We start from the raw sequence: 15,355 nt of genomic DNA, 5'->3' as shown, positions 1-15,355 counted from the left end.
ATCTAGAAGATATCTTAAACGAAGTTCATGGAGAAATTGCATAAGACGGCCATCAATAAATGAATTCATGAAGAAATCTTTGTGGTAATACCTAAAAAACACTTCAAATGGAATTCCTGAAATAGTTTTAGAATAAAACCCTACAGTTACATGAGCAGTAATACTTGTCACAAATATCACGAATAATTCTTTTCGTATTAAAAAAAAACTATAAAAATAGAGAAATGTCTGGTTGCATTCTCTGAAAAATTCTGATGAATACTTTTTACTCCTTATTCCTGTTTAAGTTATTTTTGTTTTCTTGAATCTCATTTGGTCTCTGGACGGGGTCGGTGGTCTAATGTCTACCGCTTCTGTTTCATAAGCATGGTTTGGGTGTAATCTAATATTCAAATATAATAGTCATGGGTTTAATCCCAGGCCAGCCCTTTCCTCGTATTTTGTAGTTGTGTCTATCTTCCACTCTTAAAATCACACTTAAAATTATTCCTTCATAGCAACCAAGAAGGCAAGAGACCGTTTCCATTCTACTATCATTATACATAGGCAGTAAGGTGCTTCAAAAAATCAATTTTGCTCCACAACGCCCATTTGATTCCAGATCAAATTCTGAGTGTTCTTCCAAAATGTGAGCTCATTTGGATGAAAGCTGAGAGTTAGAGTTTGTATGGAAATTACAATGGGAAAAACAAACCATTCATTCAATCGGTCATAGTGTCGCCCATGTGCTCTTGTGAGTTAGAGCTGCGCTTATATACTGTTAAATACATATGTCAGCTACAACTTTGCCGAAGAAAGTATTTAAATCGAACTACTCAGTGATCAGTTATTGATTTAGATCCATATGGAAATTCTTCTACAGTGCTCATTTATCTTCTGAACAGGCAACATTTCTGCATATGGCGCGAAAAAGCATACACAAATAAATCATGGCTACTATGTTTCACTGCATGTATCCAGTGATGCCTGCAGAGCAGCTCAATTATTATAGCACAAAATTTTCAACTCATACAACAATCAATGTCTAATTACTGAGACGTCTGATTTGAGTACGGTCTTCGACAAAGCTGATGAAAGTATCTAACAGTCTCAGCGTAGCTCTAACCCTCATGAGCACATGGGTGAACACTATGACCGATTGAATGTATATCCCATAGTGCAATATCGGTTTTCATCCAAATTAGGCTAAATTTTTTGAGGACGCTCAAAATTTGATCTGGAATCGAATGAGCGGTGTGCATCAAAATCGATTTTTTGAACCACCCTAATAGGCAGTCAGCTAACCAAAACGCAAATCTCTCTGCCATAAAATTGTCTTACCCGCTACACTTTCCCGTATGATCTGGCGTAGATGCAGGGATATATCCAGTCTACTGAGGACCAGTTTTTAATGCAACATCAATTCGTCCTCCTTCCCTTCATTTGCAGGCACATTGTTACCTAAAAATAGAAAATCACCAGCACTTACACTCTGAGGGTGTCTGTTAGTCCCAAGCAGTTGTATGGTTGATTGCTTGTGTAAGTGCAGTTGATCTGGCGATATCGGAGTAGTTATAACGGGCGGCCAATCAAGCTCAAGCTCCTTTTCGGTCTCTATTTTCACTTTTTTGTTTCCTATTTTATAACCACTTAGTCGCTCCCATCCCTGTTAGTACGATTACAGGAAAATACAGCAGCGGGAAGCCATTTCACTTCCCTTCAACGATGATGCCGCCACTTGATGATGCCACACAGCAACGAAGGCGACGCAACCTCTATTACTGAAAGCTCCTTGCCAGTTCCGAGCACTAATGCGATTGTGGGAAAGACAATCGCATTCAGTTCAGGAATCAATAAATTTGTGCATAATTGAATCGATAAATAAGCTGCAATCATCGTTCTTAGCGATCCGATTGAAGCGTAGCAAGGCGCTGCTTAGAAGAGCTTTGCAAACAGTTATTTGCGAAAGATAATTGCAGTCAGTAATTAAAACAATCACTTTCGAGAATGATAATGACTGGCAGTGTTGGGTGGTGATACTCGCCAAAATGAATTCAATTGCTTGCGGTCTAAAAATGGGTCGCAATACCTTCTTTTTTTGATTACCATTGACAGTTAGGTTGATTGCTAGTTGACAGTTACAGTTGATAACAGACGATTGAAGCACTGCCTGCATTTGTAGCAAACAATATTCCAAACGGTAAATGGTCGTTGCTTTGCCAAAATTAGCATGCATTACTCGTTGAAACAAGTCACGTCGTATCAGGCACTCGACAAAGTGGTGGGAGTAAACCGTTTATTGCATCACCAACCCTTCGTCTGTCGTTCATGCTTCATGCGTGGTGTAGTTAGACTAAATGTTATTTTCAGGCACATTTATTTGTTTAGCAAGTTTTAAGAAGGTACCCGAGCAGCCAAATCTATAAACGCACAACAACCACGTCATCGGGTCACGGGTTTCTAATTAGGCCGGTCCTGTTATGTTTTTTTTTTTCAGTGTATAGAGGATCATCGTAATTGCCAAACGATTTACAAATGCAAACATGGTCAATTACCAAAACAAATGCTCTAATTGATTGGGAGAGTGCTTATAGAACACTAAGCTCAGAGGCAGGCTTCGATGGAATTGAAAAGTGGTTTATGGAATTCAAAACACAGACGAAGGGGCAACTCATGCAATAAATGGCGTGGTGTGAATTGTTAATTGATGCACGTTAGAATGTCTTACGGTACTGAATATTAGGTTCATTAAAAGCGCCTAAACTGCAGAAAGAAATCGGAATACCGCGATGGCGCATTGGTTAAACCAAACATGTTTTTCTAACCTATTTAACTCGATAGTTAGCAAAAAGTCCATGCGAAACACTGGTACTTCACGGTACCTCTGAACGCCACATTTCTATCAACATCGTGGGGGAAGGTGGGGTGTTCTTGACCGGTTTGTATTTTCGGTAATAAGCAGATTTTAAAATTTTCAAGTAGTATTTTTAGGTGGCTTCAAGAACTAGCAAAGAGATTCTGGAATTCTTACCCTTAAACGCCAAGTAAACCGCCATTCAAATTTTAAATCTAGGTAGGGAGTTCTGGGCCACTAGAGACGTAACCGGTGCAAAAGAAAAGTGTTTTAGAGCAAGAAACTAAGAGATGAAGTCAAAAACTAATCGAGAGTGAATTGAAAATGGAATAGTTTTCGGCATTATACCCCAATGGAACAACATGTGCTTCTTACTTTAATGTGTTATTTATATTTTCACTGTTTTAATCTGAAAACTTTTCCAATTTCTGGTATATTTGTGTCGATACTTGACACAGTGATACCAGAGATTTGTTTTTTATAAAGAGAAGCGCGAATACTGAAACCAAAGGTTCCAATTGAACTGTCAAACGCGGTTCCAATCGAGCAAATCCAATGTTGGTCGGAAAACTGTTACACAAAATCGACGATGCAAAGTGTTACGATAGCGCCGTCATTGATAAGCTGGGGATCCATGGGATTATATACACCCTACCATTGTTCAAATTATTTCAATTATTGATGTTCATTGCATATGCTCTTTATAAAAAAATACAAAATGCTGTTGGTGCTTCTCCAGTATAATCATAGTCAAGGGATAGTATGTGGGTAGTATAAGGGTAGTCAAGAAAATTCACAATTCAAGAAAATCTTCATTCTAGCCTGAATTCGAACCCGCTGCATTGTTTTACTTTATTGCTGTGCGTTGATAAGTTAACCTTAGAAGTTTCAACGCTGTGTTTTGAAAAGAAAACGGTTAAGAGCATAATGTACAGAATAATTTACAATCTGATTGTGTCGATAGTTAATTCAATTAGAGTCTAGAGCAGAAAAATGAGCAATTCTATCGAATTGAAGTCAAGAGTGATTTGAGAATGAAAGCTTTATTAGGACTGAGACCAGAGTCAAGAAAACCGAAAGTTAGACATAGAAAATAAAGGGTGAGTTAAGAAGAAATCAGAAAGAGAGAAATTCTAGAGTAAATCCATAACAAATCGAAAGTTAATTATTACATTAATGGAAAATTGACCAAGAGGTAATTGAGGAAAATCCTGATTTATTTTTAAAAATGGTAACGTGAGTTCATGTGAAATAAAGAGTAAGACGAACTAGTACCAAGTGTTATCAAAGAACAACTTAAAACAAAGGTGATAGAATCAGAAAGTGACTGCAGTGGGAATTAAGTGAGTCGAAAATATGTCAAGAGTTAGTAGAGACTACGCCAATATTCTTTTCAATTTTTTTGATAAAAAATACTGTGTTACGGGTGGCCAAAAACTCTTGACTCATGGTACTCTGCAACTTCCCACTCCATTTTTTTTAAATAACTATAAAAATGAATACATAGAATATTCATACGAAAAAATCTTTCTGCGTTGAAAGCACACACTACATAAATATCAAATACTCAAAACATCAAAAAATCTTTTTAAGATATTGTTTGTACCAAAGATTGAAAATAAATCACTTTACCATCACTTCCCTTAATGCATTAACAACATAGCTGTCTTCTAAACCTTCTCTTGTTAACAAAATTTATGATTTTAATTTAAATCTACAGTAAAGCTGAATTTATCAGCAATTTGAGTGTATTTCAATCTTCTCAAAAAAAAAAAAAAATGGCGCCGTGAAAGCACCATATTTGACGCGGTTAACAAAATTTTGTATTCGAACGTGAATCTATCTATCTCTCTATCTATATAAATAAAAATGGAATGGTGTTTGTATGTCACGAAATGGCTTTTGAACGTGTCAACGAATTTGCATAATTCTTTCACTGTTTTATTCGACAGGGGATGCGACGTGTTCGTGCGGGGAAAAAGTCTAGGAAAGTTTTCGGAATATTTAGGAAAACGGGAGTAAACTAATCTACCGTTTTGTATGGAAGATTTCAGGAAATTTTTCAACAGTCTACTTGATGGCAGGACGAAGTTTGCCGGGACCACTAGTAATCAAATAAAAATAAAACCAATGTTGTTCATATTTTACACCGTAACAGTTAAACCATTATAGAATATGAGAAAAATGAGAAAGTTTTCGTATCGCACTTCGTGTTCCTAACTTGACGCATCATTTTCACAGTGTGCCTAATTTGACGCATTATGATCCTAATTTGACGCATTTTAAAAACACCGGGAAATTAACGAAAACAACTTTATATTCAAGAATTCAGATAATTACATGTCATTAAAATTCAAATGACGAGCTTTACCCTTTTCGGACCAGCTTTAGACTTTGCTTTGAGTCGTAATGCTGAGGCTGCTTTCTTGACATCTCTGGCTGCTTTTTCTCTGCACGTATTTGTTCTTCTTCCTTTTTGTCTAACTCTATCTTCTGGAACCACGCTCTGTACTCATCACTTGTGGCGACAGCAGGAGGACGAGGTCGTTTGCGATCTTCCGGGGGCTTATGAGTAGCTTTGGGCGAAGCTTCATTCCTGCCAGGGCCGAGCTAGACAAGGCTTGTGATAAATTTTTGATCTTCTGTCGAATTTTGGTTGACCGGTTGTTGTCTCAAGATTTTGATATTGGCTGGATTTTTTGGAATGCCTGTTACAGTTTCTTCTTCCAAATTTCCGTTCACAAGACTTTCTTCCACGTTTTCAGCAGTTGATGTGCCTCCCGTTAGTTCAGTGATGCTCCCTGTTTGCTGCGTAGTTGTATCCCAAGAACTTCCGACAGTATCCTTCCAATGGAGCATGTTAATCCGATCGTCTGTAAATTTAAATAGTGAAAGATAATATATAATATTATTTCATTGGGAGTACCGCAAGGAAGCGTTCTCGGCCCGCTGATCTTCATAATTTTTGTAAACGATCTGTATCAGCTGCTCTCGTCTTGCAATTTATCCTTCGCAGACGATTTTAAGCTATATCGGGTAATTCGCTCTGCTTTGGACTGCATAGCTATGCAAGCGGATGTCAACACTATTATTGTGTGGTGCAGTAACAACGGAATGCGAATCAATAGCAACAAAAGCAAAGTAATATCTTTCACTCGTTGCAATAATCAATACAGGCATGAATATACCGCAGGGTGTGTGTGTGTGATCCGTCTAACCCCCACTGTCCGGCAGTGGTATTATGGAAAAAAGTTTTCAGCAAAAATGTAGTACATTTTTGCAAAAAGCTTCAGTGCGGGAGTTAGAAGGTGATAGCTCTATTGCAGATCCAGTGACCCATTTCAGAATGGCTGGAGAGACACGTCCATTCAGAAGTCACTTTCACTAACAACAAGCCCCGCATGTATGGGATGGTACACAAATTATGTCACGCTAAATTTGGACTTTTAGACCACCTCCCCCCCCCCCTTGTCACGTTTTTTGTATGAGTCCTTCGAAAATTTTGTAAGGCTTGTCACGCTTGGCTTGACCCCCTCCCCCCCCCTTGGAGCGTGACGTAATTTGTGCATGACCCCTATGTGTAACCGTTATCAAATGGATAATGATAATACATACACACTTCCTGTTTCAAAGATGTTTACTTCGAAACTGGCGCGTATTTAATTTTTAAGTAGCAATAAATATGTAACCAGAACAGTCTCTAAGGGGGGCCGTAGCCTTGAGGTAACGCTTTCGCTTCATAAGCGGAAGGTCATGGATTCAATTCCCAGCCCCTCCAAAAAAAAATAACCCACCAATAATCCAGCCACCAGAAGACGCCGCACGGAGGACCGTGCTTAGGGGAGCACATCTATCCTCCGTCAGTATCAGATGGTGACTGAGACAAACTGACCCAGAACAGTCTCACCAAAATCCATCCAAGGCGCCGGTGTAATCAAATCCAATCAGCAATCGATTTTCTTCTTCTTCTTTTTTCCTCTGGGTGGCATCCATTTCCTTCTCCTTGTGACGCATATACCATTTGTCGTTGCCAGATCACATTTCGCACATGTTTTATCACCACCATTTCTAATTCTTACTTTTACTTATTTTATATAACGTAACCACTTAACATCATTTGTTTTTATTCTCGGACCATCTGTTCTTGAGGCGTAGTGCCGTCGGCAGCGATACAAGCGCGACGGCGGAAAAAAAACAGGAGGGTGCACAATATTTACAAATCCAGTAAGAATCAGCAAAATACCATCACACTGAATGCGCCTGGAAGGATTATTCACGGCGTTTTTTCCAATATTTACTTCCGAATTGAAATCCGGATGGCGTACCTGGTCATCGGCCAAATCGCGAAAAAAAAAACGAGAGCACGAAAAATAACGTGCAGCAAAACAAAACACGACCGTTCGCGGGCAACGCCTACTGCGATCTGTCAGGCATGAATATACCGCAGGGTCTGCCGTAATTGAACGCGTTCAATCAATCTGAAATCTCGGAGTTACAAACAACTCAAAAATCAGATTTAACGATCACGTCGCAATTATCACTGGTAAGGCTTGGTCAGCGTTGGGATTCATTAGACGACACGCCTCGGACTTCACCGACATCTACGCGCTGAAATCCCTATTTTGTGCACTAGTCCGGAGCATACTAGAGTACGCAGCTCCTGTGTGGTCACCATACCATGTGACGCAAATGTTGAGGATTGAACGTGTTCAGAAAAAAAAATGTGCATTTTGCATTGCGCCACCTACCGTGGATTGATCCTACAAATCTTCCTCATTAACCAGACCGCTGCCGACTCATCAATTTGGAAACTCTGTCGGCTAGGAGGACCCAGCTGCAGCAATTGTTTATCTTTGACACCATATATGGCAACCTCGACTGTCCTACTCTTCTCGGTGAAGTCTCTTTCAACGTTCCTTCACGGTAATTCCGTAGTTCCTCTTTCTTGACAATTCCTTATCACATGACTGCTTATGGTCAAAATAACTCTTTTAGTTTGTGTGTTAAAGGTTTTAACGACGTTAGTGATCAGTTTGATTTTAATTTGTCGAAAGTGATGTTCAAAAGTAGGATTAAAAATTAAGGTTAATCAAATTTTAATTAACTTTAAGGCAGTCTGTACATCGTAGACAAAAACAGTGGAATATAATAATTTTTCTACAGCGCACTTACCCTCGACATCATTTGTTTCAAATCCATGGAACTCATTGGGATCGTCTGCTGGGAGATTTAAGTTCGCTTTCTTCTTAATGTCCTGCCAAGTATAAAATAAATTGGTGTCACCTACATGACCCGGCCAAATGGATGTAGATTGATGGTTTTCAAACATTTTTAATTGACCAACTTTGAGACAAGATTCCTGGTTGGGCCTCAGTAATGTCACGGCTGTCCTGTTCACCAGGTTCAACAGCTTCACACGTGTCTTTGGCAGACCTTGTAGTTTGTCCTTTCAACAAAATGCCATAGTTGACCGCATTTGGATTCTACGGTACGATTCCACACTTCCGAAACCCGTTCATGATTTTGATGTTATCGACTGCCTTTTTCAAGAGCGGTGCAATTTCATGTTTCGGCAATGTTTGTCCAGCATGAAAAGTTCGATATTCAATCAAATGTTTATTCTAATGGACTTTCAATGGCCTAAAAAAAGCTACGTCCAAAGGCTGGAGTACATGAGTGGCATTAGGGTACAACGAAACCAGATTAATCTTATGTGAACGGCAGAATTCAACGGTCTCGTAGAACACATGCAAGGTGTGACCATCAACAAATATCACTATTGGGAGTGGTATTTTTGCCTCTTCTACCCAAGGAAAGAATACCTTCTTAAGATAATCCAAGAAGGTTTCCCGCGTCATCCATCCTGACTGGTTCCGTCCAAGCGACCAGCCTTAGGGTGCATTTTGCGCGATTACTGCTGCGAGTCGTTGTTTATAGGGGAAAAGAACCATCGGTGGAGCAAGAGTACCGGCGGCGTTAGCTGCAAACAGGGCCGTATAGCTTTGTTTTTCTAAGTTTCCATTATTTGTATGAACATACTCTTCACCAGTTTTGGCGAAAACGTGTTCTTTGGTCGGAACCATCCGTACCGCTGACTCGTCCATATTGAATTTGCACTCAGGCTTCTCCAGAATCTGCCGTAATTGTTGTTTGTCTATGAAAGACCCGACTTCATTGAAACAGTTCCGGATTGGTTTTTCCGCGACTGTCGTACGTTGTTTAGAGAGAGCACATGGGACGCGACGCGAGATTTCAGGATGGCGCCGGAAGAACAATTTCAGCCATTTACGTCCTGGAATCCCTGCTGTAAATGGGTTAGATTTTCCGGAAATACGAAGAAAGTAACCAACAGATGTTTGAAACCGCTGAGCATTGACCGGAAACCCCGATTGCGCAGCCAAACATATCCATTCAATAGGGTAACGACTGTTTATTTCGTTCTTAATCGCTAACAGTTGGCGCCAGCGGCAAAAAGTACAGGCAACAACCTTTCGAACATTCAGTTTCTGTCACCGGCCGCCGAGCGACGACACTGTTGTTTGTATTCCTCCCACTGATCACGCTACGCTGGATTCTCAAATTTCTCAAACTTTCAACACAAGCGCATGGAAGAATTGTAGTCTGAGAACTGTCAAAACATATGGAAAATAATGAAAAACGTAAATTACTTGCAATTTGGAAACTGGATCAAAAAAGTAGTGATTAGATATCAAGTGTAAAGTGAATACATAACTTTTTGTGTTTAGTTCATCTTCCGTAGAGCTTTCTTGGCTTCAGGATTTCGTTTTTACTACCACTGAAAAAGAGCCATCTATTGCCTTTTCAGTTTTGAATATCGCGCTATTATTGACTTCTCCTTCTCCTTAGATAGCACGGTCGGCTTTCCCGGTGAGCGCAATTTTTGTAGTTTCAACTTCCAGCGAACGGTAGGCTCCGGAACACCAAACGAAGCGGCAGATTTTCGGATGGATACACCTCTACGTGACATGTCCACGGCACAGTGAGCCTAATTTGACGCAACACTTTTTTGATCCAAACATTTTCAAAATGCACAAAAAAACGTTTTGTAATGCAACAGAACACTAGTAATACCTACTTACAAATTAGTAGATATTGACGTTTTCTTCACAAAATTTAGGAAAAATATTTGACTGCTTCCTTAGCAGACATGCTAAGATTGGCGAAAAATGACGCATTTGACGGATGGACTTTCGTTTTTATTTTTGTTTATGCTTGTGAACAAACAAAAAATACCTGTTTTGATATTTAGTATGTTACATTAGTGTAAACAAATAGTTATAGGTATAGTTTTTCATAATAATCAAAGTAAATATAGTTCGAATGGTGAAAATGTTGAAAAGTACGTCAAGTTTGGACCCGCGTCCCGCAGATAGTCCCGCATTTTTTATTTTTGTCCCGCGCTGAAAAGCGTCCCGCGAAATATCCCGCATTTCACTCAAATCATGAAAATGTTCCAATTTATAGAGAAGTTATTATTAATGTCTATTTTGCAGCTATGAGCTTTAAAACTAGTTCTTTGAAGCTTATGACGTTTGGGTACTTGACAGCTGTCAAGTAGTTGGTTTAGCTGCAGAACAGAATTTTTAATGATGCATTCCCAACAAAAGCAATCTTATCGGGCGTTTCATGATTTGAAACCTACTAAAACCAACATTTTCTCAAAATCTAACGGTTGTCAATCAGTGAAAACAATTTTTCTGGGAAAAATTTCACACTGAATTTAGAAATTTTGAACAAAAGTTCTATTGCGTTTACTCAAGTTCTCACATCATATTAACATTTCCTAATGAATCCTTCAGCTTACTTCTCTCTACCTTAACTTTAAAGTAAACTGTGATTAAAAGTTAATCTTTGCTTTTAAACTTTACACATACAATACAGTTCTGTATGAGCATCGAAAATCAGATCGAAACTGTGAAATTTTGTCTTGCTTTGGAGAAAAACAAATCTGGTCACTTTATTTTAGTACTTTTATTTAACTAACGTTACGCGAGAAAGGGTATCATTGAGCTCAGTGTTATATTAAGTGATAGCTTTGGGACGCAAATGACATTTAATTACACTATGCATTCAAGATGTTGCGATACCCTATAGCAAACCATCAGGGATTGAATCCGTAGAAAATTGAGAGAATCTCTCACGTATCGCTCTCTGTAACTATCATAACATGCTGCACATTATGAGAGACTGTTTATCGTATACTGCTACAAGTTTGATCAGATTGGGGGGATAGTAGTGCATGATAAAACCCCTCTAAACATGCTCCAAGCCTGGGGGACACTGTTGTTATTGGAAGTTCGTGGATTGTTTATCGTGCCAGTAAAGAAAAACACCTATCCCCAACGGTAAACAAGCGATTAAAAGGGATTTTATCATCGCTCTCTCGTTGGGGCTCTCGCTCGCTGCTTCCATTTATCAAACTTGTTACACCTTGCGATACAATGACGATCGTGGACCGCAACAGATGGGATGTTTTTCTTTGCTTGCTTTGATCGTGCTTCATTCTCAAATGAGAGCGAATTCTGCAACGCCTGCAAACCATATTAGTTTCTAACGCACCAATTTGCATCTTCTCAGACTTTACACATTTATAAAAGATTATTTTGATTCATGTTCCATGAATTTAATCACTTAACAAATTGAATCTTTCTCTAATCCTCCCTACTAACTATCAATTCTTCCATTGCCAACAAGCATGTTCTATATTGTATTTACGAAATCTTTGAATGGTTCGTCACCAAAGGTGTCATACATTATGTTTAGTATTCATCTATGTAAACATATGAATTTTTAAACACAGATTTTGTAGCTTCTGAATCCTTCCCAGTAACAAAAACTCTTTCAGGTGATAATAATAATTCCTTCCCTTCTCCGGTGACCGAAAGGTCGTAATTGATTTTATAAAGTTTGAAATTCTCGAAAGTTTTCAAGGTGTTAAGCGATTTTCAACCTCCGGATGTTGGTTCTCTATCTAATTTCGATTATCCTGGTGAATCACGGAGTAGCAACTATGAATTGTACGGTCACCAATGCTCATGCTCATTACTGAAGTTGGAATCCAAGTCGATTCACCTTATTTACATAGTTTATAATATAATTATATTGTGTTATATTGTTTTATATTTACACTGGAAGATAAACTCATTTCCGCATTCACAGCCCTAGATTACAACATTTTTATCTTTATGGTGTTATTCTATTAGGAAGAATGTTGTTAATGTGATTCATAGTATCATCAGTGTACTACCCATATTCGCATAACAATTCCATGTATATAGGAAAACCCATATAACGTGAGACTGTTATTTATATGTATATGAGCAGGACTGTATACCCCCATGATAATCCGCGATTAAACTCCTCTGCATTTCTGCAGATGCTGTGTTCTATAATGTGCGTAAAAGTAATTAAATTCATGTTCATACCTCTGATCTTAATTCATCATTCCTCCAGAAGCTATCCTAAGCTATCAAGAATTTTAAGCTATTCAAACAATGTCAAATAAGTCGGCAAGCTTATACTTCAGCTGCTTTTGGGACAAGATAAGAATCGGTACGACGTAGCGAGCCGTAGTATTTAGGGGTATCTTAACATCACTCGCTTAAATGCTGCATCAAGTTTTAACGACTGCAATTACAGAGCAGACACACAGGGACACAGGTTTCGTGTACGGGGCCATTCCCAACTGGTGCGTGATTGATGGTGACAGTGTTTCTTATCTGCGGAATTCCTCACGAAGCTTTACGGCGTAGGAGATTCCGCTGTCTGTTTCGTTGGTGCAGATTTGATTAACAGGTTGTCTTGAAATTCATATCGTTCTCGGTCGAGGCGCCGCCAGTTGAATCAATAACGAAATTTGACAGGTTGGGGAACTTGAATATTTTACTGATTAATTTGTCGTTAGTAACTATGCGATGGTTGGATCAATTCAACCGGATGTAGGATTTGTCGCGAGGATAATATTATAATACATATTGAATTAATAACGTGTTCATATTTAAAGCTCTCAGAGTCATTTCTTCAATTAATCAAACATCTTCAGAAATAAGTGTCTAACGGTTCACATTGTTTCTTCCGCAGGGTACAAAGCTATGGATTATTATGGAATACCTCGGTGGCGGATCGGCCTTGGACCTGATGAAAGCTGGTCTGTTCGAAGAAATGCACATAGCCATCATCCTGCGAGAAGTGCTCAAAGGTCTCGACTACCTGCACTCCGAACGAAAGCTCCACCGTGATATCAAGGCAGCGAATGTGTTACTCAGCGAACTGGGCGATGTGAAGCTGGCGGATTTCGGTGTAGCCGGGCAGCTCACCAATACGACCTCGAAACGGAACACATTCGTCGGGACACCGTTCTGGATGGCACCGGAAGTGATCAAACAGTCCATGTACGATTCCAAAGCGGACATCTGGTCGCTGGGAATAACTGCCATCGAGCTAGCCAAGGGTGAACCACCTAACTCGGAACTGCATCCGATGAGGGTGCTCTTTCTGATCCCGAAAAACAACCCCCCGCAACTGACCGGTAGCTATACCAAGCCATTCAAAGATTTTGTCGAAGCGTGCCTAAACAAAGACCCGGAAAATGTGAGTGGCTATGAATATTGGTGTTGTACACCAAAGTTATTAATCTCATTCTTATCCTTTCAGAGACCTACAGCGAAAGAATTGCTGAAGTTCCCTTTCATCAAAAAAGCGAAAAAGAACTCATACCTGATCGATTTGATAGACCGGTATAAGAAATGGAAAACGCAGAAGGGAGAGGAGAGTGAAACCGAATCGGAGAATTCAGACTCGTAAGAAGATATTGATTGAAAACGACAATTGTAAGAAACGTTCTATAACGAATTACATTATTTTTACAGTGAGGAATCGAAACCGGATAGCGATATGGACGAACCGTGGATCATGACGGTGAAAGGCATGCATTTCAACAATTTCAACAAAGGTTCGATGGACGACGCACTCGGGTCTCCGGTGAAACACAACGGCACCAGCAACAGTATGATGGTCCTAGGCAACGCACGAGATAGAGATCGAGATAGAGACTACAATCTGAATCAACAGAAATCCAGTCAGGTTGGTGTTGCTGCTTCCTTATAATGGGACCATTTAATCCAGAGTCTTTATTTTCATTGCAGCCACGAACTCCAACGTCGCCATCTCACCAGTCGCAGACCTCGTCGGCTCTGATATCTTCCAACAGCAATTCCAACAGCCGAAAGCAACAGCTAGTCTCGGACCGGGAACCAACGTCACCCCAGAAGGATATCGGTGGCCATTACCCGAACGAGCGGGCGAGTCTGGAACGGCAACGGGAAAGCGAGAAGGAGCGGGAACGTGAACGGGAACGAGATCGAATAGAACGCGAACGTGAACGAGAGCGGGAACGGGAACGGGAGCGAGATCGTGAAAGGGAACGAGAACGAGAACGCGAACGGGAACGGGAACGAGAAAAGGAAGTCGAGCGGGAGAATAAGGAAAGGCGAGGCTCGAAGGAGGTGAGTTCCAGTAAACTGTTATTGAGTTGTGGGACAAAACTCAGTTTCACGTCCAGTCAAATTTAGGATTCCATTTGGGTCCCATGACTGTACAAAATTTCAGCTCGATTGGCATATGGGATTTACTATGGAAAACTTTACTTTTGCAATTAAAAATCGCTTTTATACTGCCCCCATAACTGCATATTTGTCACATTCGACATTTTTGACAACTTTGAGTTAATATCGTGGAGAGTCATCAACCTACTTCCGATTAACTGACTGAAATCTGTGAGATTGTTATAGAAAATTCGAAAAAAATACCAAGTTGTTTTGTCACATTGGTAATTGTAATCGCATAACAGTCACATTGAGATTTTACATGAGCCTTATAATGTAGTAGCGATACAATTTCCATCAGAATTATTTTATGACTATTCACCCAGTGTGCGATATATGTTGTATAAAATTTCAGCCTCGAATAAGCACTTTTGAGTTCTTGGTAATTTTTAGAAATTTTAGTTTCCTCCCATACTGCCGTATAAGGCATACTTGGTATTTAATTTAACTCGACTTCTTCTGTACAAGAAACAACATCGAATGTGAATGATGTGATATTCAATAAGCTATGCATTTCTTGAACGGTCGCCTTACATACCGAAAAACTAAACGGCGTGATAGTCTTGAGAAAGGCGGCGTGACAATTTTTGAGTAATCGGCCTGAAGAAAAAAGGGCGGCGGCGTCGGCGTGGCGCGGCGCCGGACACCTCTAGTTTGAACTAGAGATGAGCAAAACCACTCATTTTAGTGAACGGATCCGATCCGAGTCACTCATTTTAGTAAACCGGATCTTTTGAACGTTTCAGTGGCTCAGCGACTTGCAAAAAAAACGAACTAAATCAAGCTAACGGCATAAAGAGCGGTTCACTCCCTGTTGCGCAACATAAGGCAATCTGACAAACAAAAAATCCCATTTCATCTTTCAAGAGAAGGATGCGAGAGCCTTATGCGTTGTACC

General features: G+C 39.8%; 1 protein-coding gene across 5 annotated transcripts in view; it reads left to right on the top strand.

Moving 5' to 3' along the window:
• The window catches only part of LOC5564298 (serine/threonine-protein kinase 26), a 242,242-nt gene that overhangs the window by 215,409 nt on the left and 11,478 nt on the right, over positions 1 to 15,355 (top strand). For all 5 annotated transcript variants that reach the window (XM_021845234.1, XM_021845232.1, XM_021845233.1 and 2 more), the window contains 4 exons: positions 12,935 to 13,444; positions 13,508 to 13,653; positions 13,723 to 13,936; positions 13,999 to 14,358. In XM_021845234.1, the coding sequence (XP_021700926.1) occupies positions 12,935 to 13,444; positions 13,508 to 13,653; positions 13,723 to 13,936; positions 13,999 to 14,358 (1,230 nt within the window). The remainder of the gene's footprint in view (positions 1 to 12,934; positions 13,445 to 13,507; positions 13,654 to 13,722; positions 13,937 to 13,998; positions 14,359 to 15,355) is intronic.

The sequence above is a fragment of the Aedes aegypti genome, chromosome 2, assembly GCF_002204515.2.
Source record: "Aedes aegypti strain LVP_AGWG chromosome 2, AaegL5.0 Primary Assembly, whole genome shotgun sequence".
NCBI lineage: Eukaryota > Metazoa > Arthropoda > Insecta > Diptera > Culicidae > Aedes > Aedes aegypti.
This window is presented reverse-complemented; position numbering and strand designations above follow the sequence as displayed.